Raw genomic sequence first — 19,474 nt, forward strand, 5'->3', positions numbered from 1 at the left:
CAAGAAAGGGAGTAGAAATAGCCCAGGAAATTATAGACCAGTGAGTCTTACTTCAGTGGTTGGTAAGTTGACGGAGAAGATCCTGAGAGGCAGGATTTATGAACATTTGGAGAGGTATAATATGATTAGGAATAGTCAGCATGGCTTTGTCAAGGGCATTTTGTGCCTTACGAGCCTGATTGAATTTTCTGAGGATGTGACTAAACACATTGATGAAGGTAGAGCAGTAGATGTAGTGTATATGGATTTCAGCAAGGAATTTGACAAGGTATCCCATGCAAGGCTTATTGAGAAAGTAAGGAGGCATGGGATCCAAAGGGACATTGCTTTGTGGATCGAGAACTGGCTTGCCCACAGAAGACAAAGAGTGGTTGTAGATGGGTCATATTCTGCATGGAGGCCGGTGACCAGTGGAGTGCCTCAGGGATCTGTTCTGGGACCCTTACTCTTCGTGATTTTTATAAATGACCTGGATGAGGAAGTGAAGGGATGGGTTAGTAAATTTGCTGATGTCACAAAGGTTGGGGGTGTTGTGGATAGTGTGGAGGGCTGTCAGAGGTTACAGCAGGACATCGATAGGATGCAAAACTGGACTGAGAAATGGCAGATGGAGTTCAACCCAAATAAGTGTCAGGTGGTTCATTTTGGTAGGTCAAATATGATGGCAGAATATTGTATTAATGGTAAGACTCCTGGCAGTGTGGAGGATCAGAGGGATCCTGGGGTCCGAGTCCATAGGACATTCAAAGTTGCTGCGCAGGTTGACTCTGTGGTTAAGAAGGCATACGGTGCATTGGCCTTCATCAATCGTGGGATTGAGTTCAAGAGCCGATAGGTAATGTTGCAGCTATATAGGACCCTGGTCAGATCCCACCTGGAGTACTGTGCTCAGTTCTGGTCACCTCACTACAGGAAGGATGTGGAAACTATAAAAAGGGTGCAGAGGAAATTTACAAGGATGTTGCTTGAATTAGGAAGCATGCCTTTGCATGCCATAGGTTGAGTGAACTTGGCCTTTTCTTCTTGGAGCGAAGGAGGATGAGAGGTGACCTGATAGAGGTGTATAAGATGATGAGAGGCATTGATCATGTGGATAGTCAGAGGCTTTTTCCCAGGGCTGAAATGGGAGGGCACAGTTTTAAGGTGCTTGGAAGTAGATACAGAGGGGATGTGAGGGGTAAGTTTTTTACTCAGAGAGTAGTGAGTGTGTGGAATGGGCTGCCTGCAACGGTGGTGGAGGTGGATACAATACGATCTTTTAAGAGACTCCTGGATAGGTACATGGAGCTTAGAAAAATAGAGGGCTATGGGTAAGCCTAGGTAATTTCTAAAGTAAGTATATGTTCAGCACAGCATTGTGGGCCAAAGGGCCTGTATTGTGTTTAGGTTTTCTATGTTACTAATAACAGATGCTGAATAAAGTGTAACAGCTACAGAAAAAGTGCAGTGCAGGTAAACAATAAAGTACCACCCGTTACACCGCTGGCGTTTAGGGCAGCAGTGAAGGTCCTCCATCTCTGGCGGTGTTCAGGCCTTCCTTCATCCTGTCAGTAGCTTCCTCTCGGTTTTCACTGCTGTCAGTCTGCAAGTCCTGAGTGGAGACTCAGGAATACCGTCACACTCCGTTGTAGAAGGATTCTTTCCGTAACTATTTTGTTTTACCAGTCAGGGTTGATAGCCCCTGTGGACAAGTGGACTACTCTCAGTTTGTCCTCTACCCCTTGACGTGTTTGGCATGGGCAACCCTACCAATAACCATATCACAAAGCGCTGATCCCAGCCAGCATCGCTCTCTGGGTCAATGAAGCAGGCAAGCCTCCAAACCACGGCAGAGTTGTGGTCCTCTTGGAAAAGGCAATAAGGTGCAAGTTCTTAATGAGTTCGATTTTGAGGTCAATGGTCCAGCTTATCATACTAGGGCAACATGTTGGAGAAACTGAGGAGGGGACGTTTCAGGTCAAGACCCTTCACTGTGGGTTTCTCCAGCATTTAGCATGCATTGTGTTTATCGTAATAGCGAAACAGTTCATAGCCTCATAATAGATGGGTAGAAGCAGTCCTTGAGCTTATTCTGCCTGTGTGTCCAAGTGTTAAAATGCTCCTCCTTAAAATCCTTCACACCGTGCCCGCATCTCCTCCATTATCTCAGGAAACTTCCAAAGCTAGATGAGAAACGACTTACTCAATACACTGGTTCCTACTTGATCATAGAACCATAGAACATTACAGCACAGAAACAGGTCTTTTGGCCCTTCTTGGCTGTGCCGAACCATTTTTCTGCCTAGTCCCACTGACCTGCACCTGGACCATATCCCTCCAAACCCCTCTCATCCATGTACCTGTCCAAGTTTTTCTTAAATGTTAAAAGTGAGCCTGCATTCACCGCTTCAACTGTCAGCTCATTCCACACTCCCACCACTCTCTGTGTGAAAAAGTCCCCCCCTAATGTTCCCTTTAAACTTTTCCCCCTTCACCCTTAACCCATGTCCTCTGTTTTTTTTTTCTCCTCTAGCCTCAGTGGAAAAAGCCTGCTTGTATTCACTCTAACTATACCCATCATAATTTTATATACCTCTATCAAATCTCCCCTCATTCTCCTACGCTCCAGGGAATAAAGTCCTAACCTATTCAACCTTTCTCTGTAACTCAGTTTCTCAAGTCCCAGCAACATCCTTGTAAACCTTCTCTGCACTCTTTCAACCTTATTAATATCCTTCCTGTAATTTGGTGACCAAAACTGCACAGAATACTCCAAATTTGGCCTCACCAATGCCTTATACAACCTCACCATAACATTCCAACTCTTATACTCAATACTTTGATTTATAAAGGCCAATGTACCAAAAGCTCTCTTTACTACCCTATCTACCTGTGACACCACTTTTAGGGAATTTTGTATCTGTATTCCCAGATCCCTCTGTTCTACTGCACTCCTCAGTACCCTACCATTTACCTTGTATGTTCTACCTTGGTTTGACCTTCCGAAGTGCAATACATCACACTTGTCTGTATTAAACTCCATCTGCCATTTTTCAGCCCATTTTCCCAGCTGGTCCAGATCCCTCTGCAAGCTTTGAAAACCTTCCTCACTGTCCACCACACCTCCAATCTTTGTATCATCAGCAAATTTGCTGATCCAATTTACCACATTATCATCCAGATCATTGATATAGATGACAAATAACAATGGACCCAGCACTGATCCCTGTGGCACACCACTAGTCACAGGCCTCCACTACCACTCTCTGACTTCTCCCATTGAGTCAAAGTCTAATCCAATTTACTACCTCTCCATGTATACTTAGCGACTGAATCTTCCTAACTAACCTCCCATGTGGGACCTTGTCAAAGGCCTTACTGAAGTCCATGTAGACAACATCCACTGCCTTCCCTTCATCCACTTTCCTGGTAACTTCCTCGAAAAACTCTAATGGATTGGTTAAACATGACCTACCACGCACAAAGCCATGTTGACTCTTCCTGATAAGTCCCTGTCTATCTAAATACTTGTAGATCCTATCTCTTAGTATTCCTTCCAATAATTTAACTACTACTGACGTCAAATTTACCAGCCTATAATTTCCTGGATTACTTTCAGAGCCTTTTTTAAACAACGGAACAACATGAGCTATCCTCCAATCCTCCGGCACCTCACCTGTAGATACCAACATTTAAAATATATCTTACAGGGCCCCTACAATTTCAATACTAGTCTCCTTCAAGGTCCGAGGGAATACCCCGTCAGGTCCTGGGGATTTATCTAATCTGATTTGCCTCAAGATAGCAAGCACCTCCTCCTCTTCAATCTGTATAGGTTCCATGACCTCACTACTTGTTTGCCTTATTTCCATTGACTCCATGTCAGTTTCCTTAGTAAATACAGATGCAAAAAACCCATTTAAGATCTCCCCCATTTCTTTTGGTTTCATACATAGCCGACCACTCTGATCTTCAACAGGACCAATTTTATCCCTTACTATCCTTTTGCTCTTAATATACTTGTAGAAGCTCTTTGGATTATCCTTCACCTTGACTGCCAAAGCTACCTCAGATCTTCTTTTAGCCCTCCTGATTTCTTTCTTAAGTATTTATTGCACTTTTTATACTCAAGCACCTTATTTGCTCTCTGTTTCCTATACGTGTCATACATCTCTCTCTTCTTCTTTATCAGAGTTCCAATATCCCTAAAGAACCAAGGTTCCTTATTCTTATTCACTTTGCCTTTAATCCTGACAGGAACATACAAACTCTGCACTCTCAGAATTTCTCCTTTGAAGGCCTCTCACTTACCAACCACATCCTTGCCAGAGGACAACTTGTCCCAATCCACATTTTTTAGATCCTTTCTCATTTCTTCAAATTTGGCCCTTTTCCAGTTTAGAACCTCAACCCGAGGACCAGATCTATCTTTATCCATGATCAAGTTGAAACTAATGGTGTTATGATCACTGGAACCAAAGTGTTCCCCTACACACACTTCCATCACCTGTCCTAACTCATTTCCTAATAAGAGATCTAATATTGCATCCTCTCTAGTCGGTACCTCTATATATTGATTTAGAAAACTTTCCTGAACTCATTTTACAAACTCTAACCCGTCTAGACCTTTAACAGTATGGGAGTCCAAATCAATATGCGGAAAATTAAAAACCCCAACTATCACAACTTTATGTTTCCTGCAGTTGTCTGCTATCTCTCTGCAGATTTGCTCCTCCAATTCTCGCTGACTATTGGGTGGTCTATAATACAACCCCATTAATGTGGTCATACCTTTCCTGTTTCTCAGCTCCACCCATATGGCCTCAGTAGACAAGCCCTCTAATCTGTCCTGCCTGAGCACTGCTGTAACATTTTCCCTGACTAGCAATGCCACCCCCCACCCCACCCTTCATCTCTCTGCCTCTATCACGTCTGGAAACATCGGAACACTGGAACATTGAGCTGCCAGTCCTGCCCCTCCTGTAGCTATGATGTCATAGCTCCATGTGTCAATCCAGGCCCTCAGCTTGTCTGCCTTTCCCACAATACTCCTCGCACTGAAGTAGACACATCTCATAAGATTATTACCACCACACACAACCCTTCTATTTGTGACTTTGCATGAACTACTATCATTTATTTTCACCCCCGCTCCACTATCTACTCTGGTTCCCATCCCCCTGCACATCTAGTTTAAACCCCCCCCCCCAATAGCACTAACGAACTCCCCTGCAATTATATTGGTCCCCCTGTAGTTCAGGTGTAACCCATCTCTCTTGTAGAGGTCCCACCTGCCCCAGAAGAGGTCCCAATGATTTAGAAATCTGAAACCCTGCCCCCTACACCAGTTTCTCAGCCACGTGTTCATCCTCCAGAGCATCCTATTCTTACCCTCACTGGCACATGGCACAGGTAGCAATCCTGAGATTACCACCCTCGAGGTCCTGCTTTTTAACTTCCTACCAAGCTCTCTATACTCACTCTTCAGGACCTCCTCGCTCTTTCTTCCTACGTCATTGGTACCGATGTGTACCAGGACATCTGGCTGCTCACCCTCCCATTTCAGAATGCTGTGCTCGCGATCAGAGATATCCCTGACCCTGGCACCTGGGAGGCAACAAACCATCCAGGAGTCTCTGGCACGACCACAGAATCTCCTGTGTGTACCTCTAACTATTGAGTCCCTTATCACTACCGCTCCCCTCTTTTTCCTCCCTCCCTTCTGCACTGCAGAACCAGGCTCAGTGCCAGAGATCCGGCTGCCGCAGCTTGTCCCAGATAAGCCACCCCCCCAACAGTATCCATATGGGTATACTTGTTGTTGAGGGGAATGGCCACAGGGGAACCCTGCTCTGCCTGCCCTTTCCCCTTCCCTCACCTGACGGTAACCCAATTACAATAGACAATAGGTGCAGAAGTAGGCCATTTGGCCCTTCGGGCCTGCACCGCCATTCTGAGATCATGGCTGATCAACTACTATCAATACCCGGTTTCTGCCTCGTCCCCATATCCCTTGATTCCCCTATCCCTAAGATACCTATCTAGCTCCTTCTTGAAAGCATCCAGAGAACTGGCCTCCACTGCCTTCCGAGGCAGTGCATTCCAGACCCCCACAACTCTCTGGGAGAAGAAGTTTTTCCTTACCTCTGTCCTAAATGACCTACCCCTTATTCTTAAACCATGCCCTCTGGTACTGGACTCTCCCAGCATCTGGAACATATTTCCTGCCTCTATCTTGTCCAATCCCTTAATAATCTTATATGTTACCTGTGCGCTGCTCCTTTGACGTAACTACCTCCCTGAAACTACTGTTTATAAACTCCTCATTCTCCCGAATGATCCGGAGGTCATCCAGTTCCCTAACGCAGTTTGTTAGGAGCTGCAGCTGGATGCACTTCTTGCAGGTATCGTTGTCAGGGAGACCAGAGGTCTCCCTGACTTCCCACATCCTGCAGTAGGAGCATTCCAACATCCTCCCTGGCATTCTCTCTACTCTAAACAAAACAAAACTTACCGGAACCTACCCTCACCTCTGCCTGTTCACGCTGAAGCCTGTTGAACCAAAGCTGTCTCACTCTGACTCAGTCTGCTCTGATGATGGCCGCTGTATGTGGCGGTCTCACTCTGACTCAGTCTGCTCTGATGATGGCCACTGTATGTGGCGGTCTTTTTTTAAACCTTTGGCGCTCTGCGCAGTCTAACATCATGGAGCTGAACAGCAAAGAAACCATCCAACTCACCCAAGCCGACCAAGACGTCGATCTGAGCTAGTCTCACTTGCCCACTTCCCCCAAAACCTTTGCTATAAATGGACCCTCCTGAACTTGGTTAACTGTTGCTGAGGAAAGATGTTCTTGCTGGGGAAAGGGCGTAGCAAGGTTCACCCTGAGGTGGAAGGACTAGTGTGTGGAGGGAGAGACCGAGGCAATGAAATCTGTTTGCTGGTTGGAGGAGACTTTGGAGATGGGAACGGACACAATAGACCCAGGAAAGATGTTCCTGATGGTGGGGAGATGTATAATCTGGGAACTCTGCCATGGAGGATTGAGATTTGAGAAATGTCTTCACCCAGAAAGTGTGCTGATCTCGTGGAACTCTCTCTCACTGAAGGAAGCAGAGACTGCACCATTAGATATATTAAGGAGTTAAATTTAGTTTTTCTGGCTACAGAAGACATTTCTAAATAGAGAGTAAAATTCAAAATCTGAGGTGTGAAGGACTTGGGAGTCTTTGTGCAGGATTCCCTGAAGGTTAATTTGCAGATTGAGTCTGTGGTGAGGAAGGCAAATGCAATGTCAGCATTCATTTCAAGAGGACTGGAATATAAAAGCAAGGATGTAATGTTGAGACTTAATAAAGCACTGGTGAGGCCTCATTCAGTGCATTGTGAGTAGTTTTGGGCCCCTTATCTTAGAAAGGACGTACTGAAACTGGAGAGGGTTCAAAGGAGGTTCACGAAAATGATTCCAGTATTGAAAGGCTTCTGCAATGTTCTCGCCTCTCTCCAGAGGGCTGTGAGACTGCTCCAGCTGCAAAGTGCTTTGTGTTTGCCAGCCATACAGTGATTTGTCCTGCTATATGATGAACTGAGACCGAGGCTATGGGCCTGATCCGGATGCTCTGGGATTCGATTTGGTTTGAATGCTGTTGCTTTATATTATTGTTTGCCTGATCTGTGTTTTTTTCCCTCTTTCTCCATACATTGGATGTTGGTCTTTTTTAAATGGGTAATTTCAGGTTTCTTGGTTTGTGACTGACTGTAAGCAGACAAATCTCAAGGTTGTATCATCTATACGTACTTTGATAATCAATCAGTGTACTTTGAATCCTTTGAAACAAGAGGAGCGTTTGGTGGCTCTGGGCCTGTATTCGCTGGAATTCAGAAAAATGAGGGGTGACCTCATTGAAACCTATCAAATGTTGAATGACCTCAATTGTGGATGTGGAGAAGATGTTTCCCATGGTGGGGGAATCTAGGACCAGAGAACACAGCCTTCAGAATAGAGGGACGTCCACCTAGAATGGAAATGAGGAGGAATTTCTTCAGCTAGAGTAGTGAATCTGTGGAATTTGTTGCCACAGACTGCAGTGGAGACCAAGTATTTAAGGCCGGGTTGATAATTCCTGATTACTCAGGGCACGAAGGGATACGAGGAGAAGGCAGGAGAAGGGCCTGAGAGGGAAAATGGATCAGCCATGATGAAATGGTGGAGCAGACTCGGGGGGCCAATTAGCCTAATTCTGCTCCAAATGTGACGGTCTTATAATCATATTGAAGAACAGAGCAGGGTTGAAGGGCTGAATGGCCATTTCCTGCTCTCTAGGAGCAGAAGTTACTCCCACGAACCTCTAGGCTACTCTTTCACTCAATGAGATGATGATTGATCTGATCTTGGCCTCGGCCTCACAGAAGCCTGTTCTCCATATTGCTCCAATCCTCTCGGTCACAAAGCCGTTCTGCCACTCAGCTTTCTAGGATAACCTTCACCAACCCACTGAGAAAAAACATTCTTTCTCATCTCAGTCTTACATGAGTGATTCCCCTCCCACAGTCTGTCTGTGATCACCCCATCAAGTTCAATAAATAACATTAGTAGAGGCACTAAAGGGCTGGCCACCGTGACCCCGCTGCTTTGACCCTGGGAGGTGGAAATTCCTCGCTGACGTACAGTGCTGTGCACATACTTAGAGCTAGGCTGCCTAAGACCTTAGCACTGTACCGTAGTAATGTTATGTATTGCACTGTACTGCTGCCGCAAAAATGACAAATTCTGTGATATAAATGAGTGATAATGAAGCAGATTCTGATCTGGGTCTGTCCCTCCCCCTCCCTCTCTCTCTCTCACTATATATATATATATATATATATATATATATATACATACATATATTAAAAAAAATACACACATATACATTCTTAGCAGCCTAAAGGATAGAGTGAAAACACCTCTCATGACGTGGCAGCGGAGAAGGTGTTAAGAACTGGGTGGGGGTGGGATTAGAATCGACAAGTTAGTATCAGATGCAGTGCTTTCTTTCTCTGGAAATGGGAAGGAAGGGGGCCGACTTGTTGGAGATGTTTTAAGATAATGGGTAGAGTCACAGAGCCATAGAGAACAGAAACTGGGCCTTCGGCCTAACTCGGCCATGAGGAACAAGATGCCTATCTGAGTTAGCCTCAGTTGCCTGCAAGTTAGCCTCTGTGTCCCTCCAAGTCTTTCCCATCTAAATGTCTTTTAAATATTGTAACAGTGCCTTTCTCTATCGCATCATCTGGCAGTTTATTCCATGTGTCCTCTACGTACGTGTGGAAAACATTGCCTCACGGAAGAGGCTTGCCAGGATGGTTTAGACTCTAAACCATCACGAGAGGGTGGGTGAACTTGGGCTGTTTTCTCAGCAGCGGTGGAGGCTGATTATGAGAGGCAATAATAGAGTGGACAGGGAGCATCTTTATCCCAGAATAGAATTGCCTAAAGCAGAGGGAATGCATTGAAGGTGAGAGGAGATAGGAGGATCAAAGGGGATGTAAGGGGTAAGTTTTTTACTCAGAGAGTGGTGGATGCCTGGAATGTGCTGCCTGGTACGGTGGTAGAGGCAAATACATTAGAGGCTTTTAAGAGATGTGTGGATAAGCACATGAATGTGAGGAAGATGGAGGGATATGGACATGGACTGTTTGGATATTTTGTTGATTTACATTCTGGTTGGTTAGCAGTACATTGAGGGCCGTATGGCCTGATCCTTTGTGGTACTCTTCTATGTTCTGTTTTCTGGTCCCCTTTAGGTACTTCCCCTCTCATCCATGCCCTCTAGTTTTTAGACTCCCTACCCTGGGAATAAGACTGTGATGTCTGCTCCTCATAAGGTCACCCCCTCATCATCCTATACTCTGGGGGAATAAAGCCTCAGTCTATGCAGCCTTTCCTTATAGTCAGAGAGCTACAACTCAAAAACAGGCCCTTCAGCCCATCTAGTCTGTGCCAAACTGTTCTTTTGCCTCATACCATCAACCTACACCTGGAGTAGAGTCCTATATATCCCTCCCATCCATTTACCTACACAAACTACACTTAAACATTGCAGTCGTACCCACATTCTCAACTTCCACCGGCTGCTTGTCCTGCACTCTGAGGGAATAGACTCACCCTCAGGTTTCCATGAAATTTTTCACCATTCACACTTAACCTATGACCTCTACTGTCAAGATGAATCCACACTCAGGTTGGAGGAACAATACCTTATATACCGGCTGGGTAGCCTCCAACCTGATGGCATGAACATTGACTTCTCTAACCTCCGTTAATGCCCCACCCCTTCTTACCCCATCACTGATATATTTAGTTTTTTTCCCCTCCTTTTTTTTCTCTCACTGCCCATCACTCTGCCTGTTCTCCATCTCCCTCTGGTGTTCCCCTCCCCCTTTCTTTCTCCCAAGGCCTCCCGTCCCATGATCCTTTCCCTTCTCCAGCTCTGTATCACTTTTGCCACTCACCTTTCCAGCTCTTAGCTTCATCCCACCCCCTCTGGTCTTCTCCTATCATTTCGCATTTTCCCCTCCCCCTCGTACTTTCAAATCTCTTACTATCCTTCCTTTCAGTTAGTCCTGACGAAGGGTCTCGGCCCGAAACGTCGACAGTGCTTCTCCCTATAGATGCTGCCTGGCCTGCTGTGTTCCACCAGCATCTTGTGTGTGTTGCCTGAGTGGAAAAAGCCTGCTTGCATTCACCCCTCATAATTTTGCATACTGCTGTCAAATTTCCCCTAATGTTCTAGGCTCTAGGGAATGAAGTCCTAACCTTATCAACCTTTCCCTATCAGAGATTCTCAGACTCCGGAAATCTTGAGTAACACACACAGTATGCTGGCGGAATTCAGCAGGTCGGCCAGACTCTGTGGAGGGGAATAAAGAGTCGATGTTTCTGTCCGCGACTGCTCCATCAAGGGTCTCGGCCTGAAACGTCAATTCTTTAATCCCCTCAATAGATGTTGCCCTGACGTGCTGAGTTCCACTAGCATTTTGTGTGCTGTTTTGGATTTCAGTCATCTGCAGAATCTCTTATGGGTGAGATTCTGATTGATAGATAATTAACCTGGTAACTTCCCCCTCCTCCTTTTCTCTTTACCCATTCCAGCTCCCCTCTTAACCTTCCCTTATCACCTTTCCATCATCTCCCTCTGGTTCCCCTCCTCCTTCCATAGTCCACTCCCCTCTCCAATCAGATTCCTTCTTCTTCAGCCCTTTACCTTTTCCACCAATCACCACCCAGCTTCTTACTTCACTCCCCCCCCCCCCCATCTCACCTGCCATCTTGTGCTCTTCTCCACACTCACCATATTCTGGCTTCTGCCCCCTTGCCTTTCCAGTCCTGATGTAAAGTCTTGGCTTGAAACATCAGCTATTATTCCCCTCCACAGATGCTGACTAGTTGTTAAGCTCTTCCAGCATTTTGTGTGCATTGCTCTGGATTTCAGCATCTCTTGTATTTATAGTAGGTAATAGACATGTCGAATCTTACAGCCAATCAAAACTCTTGCTCAGTGTTGCTCAACCTTCTGGATTGAAAGCCCGGTTTAAGTAAATTTGCATCCCCCCTCCATCAAATCATATTTTCAAGGTTATGGTTATCTGTGTGGAGATGAGGAGGAATTTCTTTAGCCGGAGGGTGGTGAATCTGTGGAGTTCATTGCCACGGGAGACTGCTTATTCATTCAGGTCATTAGATGTATTTAAGGCAGAGATTGATAGGTTCTTGATTAGTCAGAGTGTGAAAAGTTACGAGAAAAGGCAAAAGAACGGGGTTGAGAGAGAGAGCCACAATGGCCCAATGGCCCAATTCTCCTCCTATGTCTAATGTACAAGTCCAGAACAGAGATCATAGACCGGTACCCGCGCAGGAACAGTACCGCAAAGCAAGACATTGGTACAGACAATATCATCTGTGGAGCAAGAGGTGATCCGTAGTGTCCTGTTGCAGAGGTGGAGTGAGGACTGTGCAGTCAGTTCAAGAAACTAATGGTTGTAAGAAATGAGTCATTCCTAAACCTGGTGGCTTCTGTACTTCCTGCCTGATGGTGGCAGTGAAAAGATGGCACGGTCCAGAGGATGGGGCATAGAGACCTTGCCTCCTCCTGGAGATGCTGTCAGTCGTGGAGAGGACTGTGAATGTGTTGGACCAGGCTGCGCCACTTCCCCCCGTAGACTCTGCATTTCACCTCATAGACTGCACCTTCATAAGCTGTTGGGACTGTCCATATCGGAATCAGGGTGGAGATAGATCTCAACCAAAGGAGGTGAAAGGCACTCCTTCCCTCCCCAGCCTTGGGCAAGGTGTAGCGCCTGCTTAGCCGCCCCCCCCCCCCCCAACCCCGATCAAGGTCATGTGAAGCCACGGGAGCAGGTGGTGGATGGTCGTATGAGCAGCCGGTGCAGATCACGAGTCCTGGTTATGGGACCACTGACACCAGGCAGACAATCTCTGAAGAATATTGATAATGGCCAAGGTCACCCGTCTTGTAAAGATACTGCCCAGAAGGCAATGGGAAACCACTTCTGTAGAAAAATTTGCCAAAAAATGCCATAGAACACTGCACATCATGATAATTGCTAAGATATGTTTTGCAATTTATTTTGGTGCAACAGTATGATACAAGGTATAAATATTACAAGTTACAAAAATAAACTGTACAAAAGATGAATAGCGAGGTACAGTTCACGGACAATTCAGAAATCTGACGGTGGAGGGGAAGATGCTGTTTGTAAAATGTTGAGTATGAGTCTTCAAGTTCCTGTACTTTCTCTCAGATATTCGTAATAGTCTCAGTTAGATAGAGTTATAAAGAGAGCTTTTGGCACATTGGCCTTCATCATTCAAAGTATTGTGTACAGGAGCTGGGATGTTATGTTGAAATTGTGTAAGATGTTGGTGAGACCAAATTTTGGAATATTGTCTGCAGTTCTGGTCACCTACCTACAGGAAAGCTGTCAATAAGATTGAAGGCATACAGAGAAAACTGACATGGATGTTGCCATGACTCAGCTTACAGGTGAAGGTTCAATAAGTTAGGACTTTATTCCCCAGAGCGTGGGAGATTGAGGGGAGATTTGATAGAGGTACACAAAATTATGAGGGGTATAGATAGGGTAAATGCAAGCCAACATTTTCCACTGAGGTTGGGTGAGACTCGAACTAGAGGTCATGGGTTAAGGGTGAAAGGTGAAATGTCTAAGGGGAATGTAAGGGTGATGTAAGTGTAGAACGATTTGCTGGCCGAAGTGGTGGATGTGGGTCTGATTGCCACATTTTAGATAAGTACATGGATGGGAGGGGTATAGAGGGCCATGGTCCATGGGACTAGGCAGAAAAACAATTTGGAACAGACTAGATGGACCACAGGGCCTGTTTTTGTCATGTAATGCTCTTTGGCTTTGCCTCTAAGATGTGGATGGTGAGGGTGTTTAATGATGAATGCTGCCTTCTTAAGGCACGGCCTCTTGAAGATGTCCTCGACGGTGGGGAGGATTGTACTCGTAATGCCCCCAGGAAACCCTGCAGATACTGAGCTTTGGTATAGATGAGGATGTTTGTCAGAAATTAAAAGTTTCTGCCACTAACTTCGCCCTGTCTCTTCTTCCCACAAAGGATTTGCTGTCCATCTCGCTACAAGACCCCAGTGGGAAGCAGGTGACCATCCTGGCTCCCGCTCACATGACTGTGACAGAGGTGTGCAAGGCGTGCGCCGAGAAGTTCGCGGTGTTGAAGCCCGAGGTCTACGGCCTCTACTTGGTGAGGGGCGGCTCCTACCAGCAACTGGAGGAGGACACCTGCCCCCAGCAGGTGAAGTATGAGATGCGTCAGAGGGAAGAGACAGCCTTCGTTTTTGTGTACGCAGCCGCTGAGGGGGAGCCGTGCTCCCAGCACGAGGAGCAGCTGACCCCGTTGTGAGAAGCCCCCATCCCTCCACCCCACACCAGCAAAGCAGGACTGCCGGGAAGTTCCAGACCAAAATCCAAGGGTCAAGATCTGGCTCCCCGTTGTGAAATGCCACGGCCGGTCACCGATGGATTGCTGGGACTATCTCGTGTCCATATGGATGCATCTGCCTGCCTGCGTTGAACGACTATGTTTCTGTTAGAGATGGATGTCTGGTATCAGAACCTATCTCAATTCTCAGTTTACCCTCCCAGCGGTTTAACTCACCCAGAGCTTCTGCACTGGGGATCGTGCCTTCAAATGGTCATTCATCCCGACAGCCTTAAACAGAGACTCCTATCGTGGCCATCGCCCACAGCCCCTGCGTTGCTGGGTTACCTGGAAGCCCACCTCTCGCTGGACTGTCTCTTGTCATTTGGAGATTACAGTAGTGCTGACAACCGGGGAAAATCACAACTAGCAATGTCTGACGCAGTCTCAGACAGGAAGAGTCACAACGAATGGATCCTGGGCGAGACGGGGCACTGTTAAGAGCTGAAAGAAGTGGGACAAATATTGAAGTGTGACATACAACAATTTCCAGTTACCCCAACCCTACAAATAAATTATATTTTGTTTTTACTATTGGTTATAGTACCTTGTAAAGATTTTTAAATAAATATTATACATTCTGGGTCATTCCTCATTTTCTTTTCACTCCCTAATTCCTACCCCAACTGCACTCCTCACACACTGGGAGGGAGGGAGGGAGCAAAGCACAACCCCGGACTGAGTGGCTTCATGCTGAGCATCACCCCGGTCACAGGTGCCCAGGCCCAGACCCCATCACAACGCTCTGCCTGAGACCTTCCCACCTTACAAATGGTTGTCTTGGTTACCTATCCTGGGAAATCCCGAGGCTGCAAAAAAAAAATCACCTTCGTAGTGTGTGAATGTAAAGTGCATTTAAAATTACCTGTTGATCATTGTGATGCGGAATGAGGCGATTCAGATCCAGATTTATCACACGTACAATGAAATGTATCGTTTATGTTAGCATGAACTCCCTTCGGTGTTGACCCCAGACTAGACAATGACGGGACCCCCGAACTCCCTTTGGTATCGACCCCCAGACTAGACAATGACGGGACCCCAAACTCCCTTCGGTGTTGGCCCCTGGACTAGCCGATGAGAGGTTCCCATGGAGTCTCGGGCAGTTCCTGCATCCTTGCCCCTGCATATTATTCTCCCGCAAAAAGTGACCCCCTTCCCACAGAAACTCCAAGAGGCAGCTTTCACCATCACAACCACAGGGCAAAATACATTTCTTCTCACTCCCTTTGTATCTTTTCCCAAAATGTCAAACCTTGTACTCTGGTTTGGTTGAGGGGGTCAGGTTCAGGGACCAATCACTGTGGACATTGTCACCCCTCCTTGCTCGATTCACAGACACTAGAAAATCAGCAGATGCTGGAATTCCAAAGCATCACACATAAAATGCTGGAGGAACTCAGCAGGTCAGGCAGGATCTGTGGAAAAGAGTACAGTCGACATTTCATGCTGAGACCCTTCTTCAGAAGTGAGAAGGGAGGGGAGAAAGTAGTACGGGGTGACAGGTGGTAGATAAAACCGGGAGAGGTGGAGGAATGAATTAAAGAGCTGGGATGTTGATTGATGAAAGAGAGACAGGGCTGGAGAAGACGGTATCTGAAAGGAGAGGACAGAAGATCATGGAAGAAAGGGAAGGAGGGAGGTGATGGGCAGGTAAGGAGGTAAGGTGAGAGAGGGAAACAAGAATGGGGAATGGTGAAGGGGGGAGCAATTACCAGAAGTTTGAGAAATCGATGTGCGTGCCATGAGGTTGGAGGCTACCCAGATGGAATATAAGGTGTTGCCCCTCCAACCCGAGTGTGGCCTCATTGTGACAGTAGAGAAAACCATGGAATGACATAGAAACATAGAAAACCTACAGCACAATCCAGGCCTTTTGGCCCACAAAGCTGTGCTAAACATGTACTTACTTCAGAAATTACCTAGTTACCCATAGCCCTCTATTTTTCTAAGCTCCAGGTACCTATCCAGGAGTCTCTGAAAAGACCCTATCGTATCCGCCTCCACCACCGTCGCTGGCAGCCCATTCCACACACTCACCATTCTCTGCGTAAAAAACTTACCGACATCTCCTCTGTACCTACTTCCCAGCACCTTAAAACTGTACCCTCTCGTGTTAACCATTTCAGCCCTGGGAAAAAGCCTCTGACTATCCACACGATCAATGCTTCTCATCATCTTGTACACCTCTATCAGGTCACCTCTCATCCTCCCTTCTCTATCAGGTCACCTCTCATCTTGTACACCTCTATCAGGTCACCTCTCATCCTCCGCCACTCCGAGGAGAGGAGGCCTCAGATAATAAATCAGCCATGAAGGAATGGCGGGGCAGACTGGACGGGCCAAATTCTGACCCTATGTCTCATGGTTAATCATACCATCTACTCGTACGGAACACGAGGAAGGAGATTTGCTTTGCAGAGTCTGCCAGAACACATGTCGGAATGGCAATGGGAATGGGTGGCCACTGGCAGATGGTGCTCAGTGAAGCGGTCTCCCAATCTTGTTCTAATGGTCAATAGCTCCAGAGTAACACACACAGCTCGTGACAAACCAGAATAAGAGGGAGTGGAAAGAGGAGTACAAGCTGACTAGTGGACCAGACAAGCTTGTACATCTACTGGACTTGAATTTAACACTTTCAGCTGCCGTGATGAGACTCGGACTTCCCCAGCCTCTGATGACTCATCCGACAGGTTTCATATTGCACCAGTGCCAGACAGAGGAAAGTCCAGCCGCCAGTCAGTGCAACTCTCTCTTGCCTGTTATGCTGCTGGCAGTTAGGGCAGCAATGACATCCTCCAACACACACAAGAGGAACTCAGCAGGCCAGGTAGCATCAATGGAAAAAAGTACAGTCGACACCCTTCAGCATGACTGCCTGGCCTGCTGAGTCCCTCCAGCATCTTGTTGCTTGGATTTCCAGCATCTGCAGATTTTCTCTCGTTAACGAAGGTCCTTCATCTCTGGTGGTGTACAGGACTTCCTTCATTGTGCCACTAGCTTCCTCTTGGTTTTTACCACTGTCAATCACGTAAGTCCTGGGTTAAGAGCACCAAATTTCTTGGTGTTCACCTGGTGGAGAATCTCACCGGGTCCCTCAACACCAGCTCCATAGCAAAGAAAGCCCAGCAGCGTCTCTACTTTCTGCAAAGGCTGAGGAAAGTCCATCTCCCACCCCCCATCCTCATCGCATTCTACAGGGGTTGTATTGAGAGCATCCTGAGCAGCTGCATCACTGCCTGGTTCAGGAATTGCACCATCTCGGATCGCAAGACCCTGCAGCGGATAGTGAGGTCAGCTGAGAAGATCATCAGGGTCTCTCTTCCAGCCATCGCGGACATTTACACCACACGCTGCATCCGCAAAGGAAACAGCATTATGAAGGACCCCATGCACCCCTCATACAATCTCTTCTCCCTCCTGCTGTCTGGGAAAAGGCACCGAAGCATTCGGGCTCTCATGACCAGACTATGTAACAGTTTCTTCCCCCAAGCCATCAGACTCCTCAATACCCAGAGTCTGGACTGACACCTTACTGCCCTATTGTCCTGTTTATTATTTACTGTAATGCCTGCACTGTTTTGTGCACTTTATGCAGTCCTGGGTAGGTCTGTAGTCTAGTGTAGTTTTTTTTACGTAGTTCAGTCTAGTTTTTTGTACTGTGTGATGTAACACCATGATCCTGAAAAACGTTGCCTCGTTTTTACTGTGTACTGTACCAGCAGTTATGGTCGAAATGACAATAAAAAGTGACTTGACTTGACTTGAGACTCAGGAATACCGTCACACTCAGATGTAGAAGAATTCTGAACTGCTGTAACAGTTTTGCTTTACCAGTCGGGGTTGTTAGCCCTGTGCTGACCCCCAGAACCTGGAGGACCGCCACCACTCTTAGGGCCTCTGCCCTTTGAGGAAGTCTGAATCTCATCACGGCTGCTGGAGGTGTTAACGACAAGTCCAGCAAATTCCAGTAACTGTGCAAACCTGTCTGGTGCACAAGTCCGCTTGTACTCCTTCTCTTCTCAACCTCTCAATCTGCCTTGTCAGGACTTGTGTGTGCTAACTTGGAGTTGTTGGCCCTTGTCCTGTTTGGCATGGGTGACCCCACCAAGAGCCAAAGCATAAAGCCCTAACTCCAGCCAGCATAGCTCTCTGGGTCACTGAGGCACACAAACAATGAAAAGGTTGTGGTCCTCTTGACAGTAGTGACATTAGTAATGTCAGTGACATTACCATCACTGAATTCAGTGTTCCCCTCCCCTCCCCTGTCCTTTAGAGAGTATCTCTTATCCTCATGGAGGAGTCAGTGACATTACCATCACTGAATTCAGTGTTCCCCTCCCCTCCCCCTCGCCCTTTAGAGAGTATCTCTTATCCTCATGGAGGAGTCAGTGACATTACCATCACTGAATTCAGTGTTCCCCTCCCCTCCCCTGTCCTTTAGAGAGTATCTCTTATGAGGAAAGGTTGAAAGAAGGAGACAGCCATGGAGGTAAGGGGGTGGTGCAAGAGCTGGCAGGTGAGATTTACCAGGATGCTGCCTAGATTAGAGAGGAAAGGTTGAGGGGGGCTTGTGAGGAAAGACTGACAGACCTAGGAATGAATGGTAAAGGTGTACAAGATGGAGGCCCAGCAGCTTTTTCCCAGGGTAGAAATATCTAATACTGAGGGGCATCGTTTTAAGGTGATTGGAAGAAAGAACAGTGGGGATGTCTGAGGTAGGTTAGTAATGGGAGCAGGGAAAGTGCTGCCAGGGTGATGGTAGAGCCAGATACATTAGGGATATTTAAGCGACACTTAAATAGGCACATGGATGAAAGATAAAATGGAGGGCCATGTGGAAGGGAGGAGACCTCGATTTTGAAGCAGGTTAAAAGGTCAGCATAACATCATGGGACGGAGGCCCTGTATTGTACTATAATGTGCTATGTCGTCTGACTTATTAACACACACAAAATGCTGGAGGAACTCAGCAGGTCAGGCAGTGTCTGTGGTCAGAGTAACACACACAAAATGCTGGAGGAACTCAGCAGGTCAGACAGTGTCTATGGACAGAGTAACACACAAAATGCTGGAGGAACTCAGCAGGTCAGACAGTGTCTATGGTCAGAGTAACACACACAAAATGCTGGAGGAACTCAGCCGGTCAGACAGTGTCTATGGTCAGAGTAACACACACAAAATGCTGGAGGAACTCAGCAGGTCAGACAGTGTCTATGGTCAGAGTAACACACACAAAATGCTGGAGGAACTCAGCCGGTCAGACAGTGTCTATGGTCAGAGTAACACACACAAAATGCTGGAGGAACTCAGCAGGTCAGACAGTGTCTATGGTCAGAGTAACACACACAAAATGCTGGAGGAACTTAGCAGGTCAGACAACATTATGCAAATAAATAAACAGTCGACATTTCAGGCTGAGGCCCCTCTGCAGTACTGGGAAGGAAGGGGGGAGACCCCAGAATAAA

At 46.7% G+C, this 19,474-nt stretch overlaps 2 protein-coding genes across 8 annotated transcripts in view; one reads left to right on the forward strand and one right to left on the reverse strand.

Annotated features, from left to right (window-relative positions):
* LOC140737383 (ras and Rab interactor 3-like) overlaps positions 1 to 14,591 on the forward strand; it is a 112,139-nt gene extending 97,548 nt beyond the window's left edge. For both annotated transcript variants that reach the window (XM_073063856.1, XM_073063857.1), the window contains one exon: positions 13,623 to 14,591. In XM_073063856.1, coding sequence (XP_072919957.1) covers positions 13,623 to 13,925 — 303 coding nt within the window. In that variant the 3' untranslated portion in view covers positions 13,926 to 14,591. The remainder of the gene's footprint in view (positions 1 to 13,622) is intronic.
* Positions 1 to 19,474, reverse strand: part of kptn (kaptin (actin binding protein)) — a 75,352-nt gene that overhangs the window by 9,108 nt on the left and 46,770 nt on the right. For 4 of the 6 annotated variants that reach the window (XR_012101130.1, XR_012101127.1, XM_073063862.1 and 1 more), the window contains exon 13: positions 12,575 to 14,447. The exons of the other annotated variants lie outside the window; for them this stretch is intronic. The gene's annotated coding sequence lies outside the window, so the exon portion shown is untranslated. Of the gene's footprint in view, positions 1 to 12,574; positions 14,448 to 19,474 lie in introns of those variants that run through there. 6 annotated transcript variants of the gene reach the window in all.

The sequence above is a fragment of the Hemitrygon akajei genome, chromosome 12, assembly GCF_048418815.1.
Source record: "Hemitrygon akajei chromosome 12, sHemAka1.3, whole genome shotgun sequence".
Lineage (NCBI taxonomy): Eukaryota > Metazoa > Chordata > Chondrichthyes > Myliobatiformes > Dasyatidae > Hemitrygon > Hemitrygon akajei.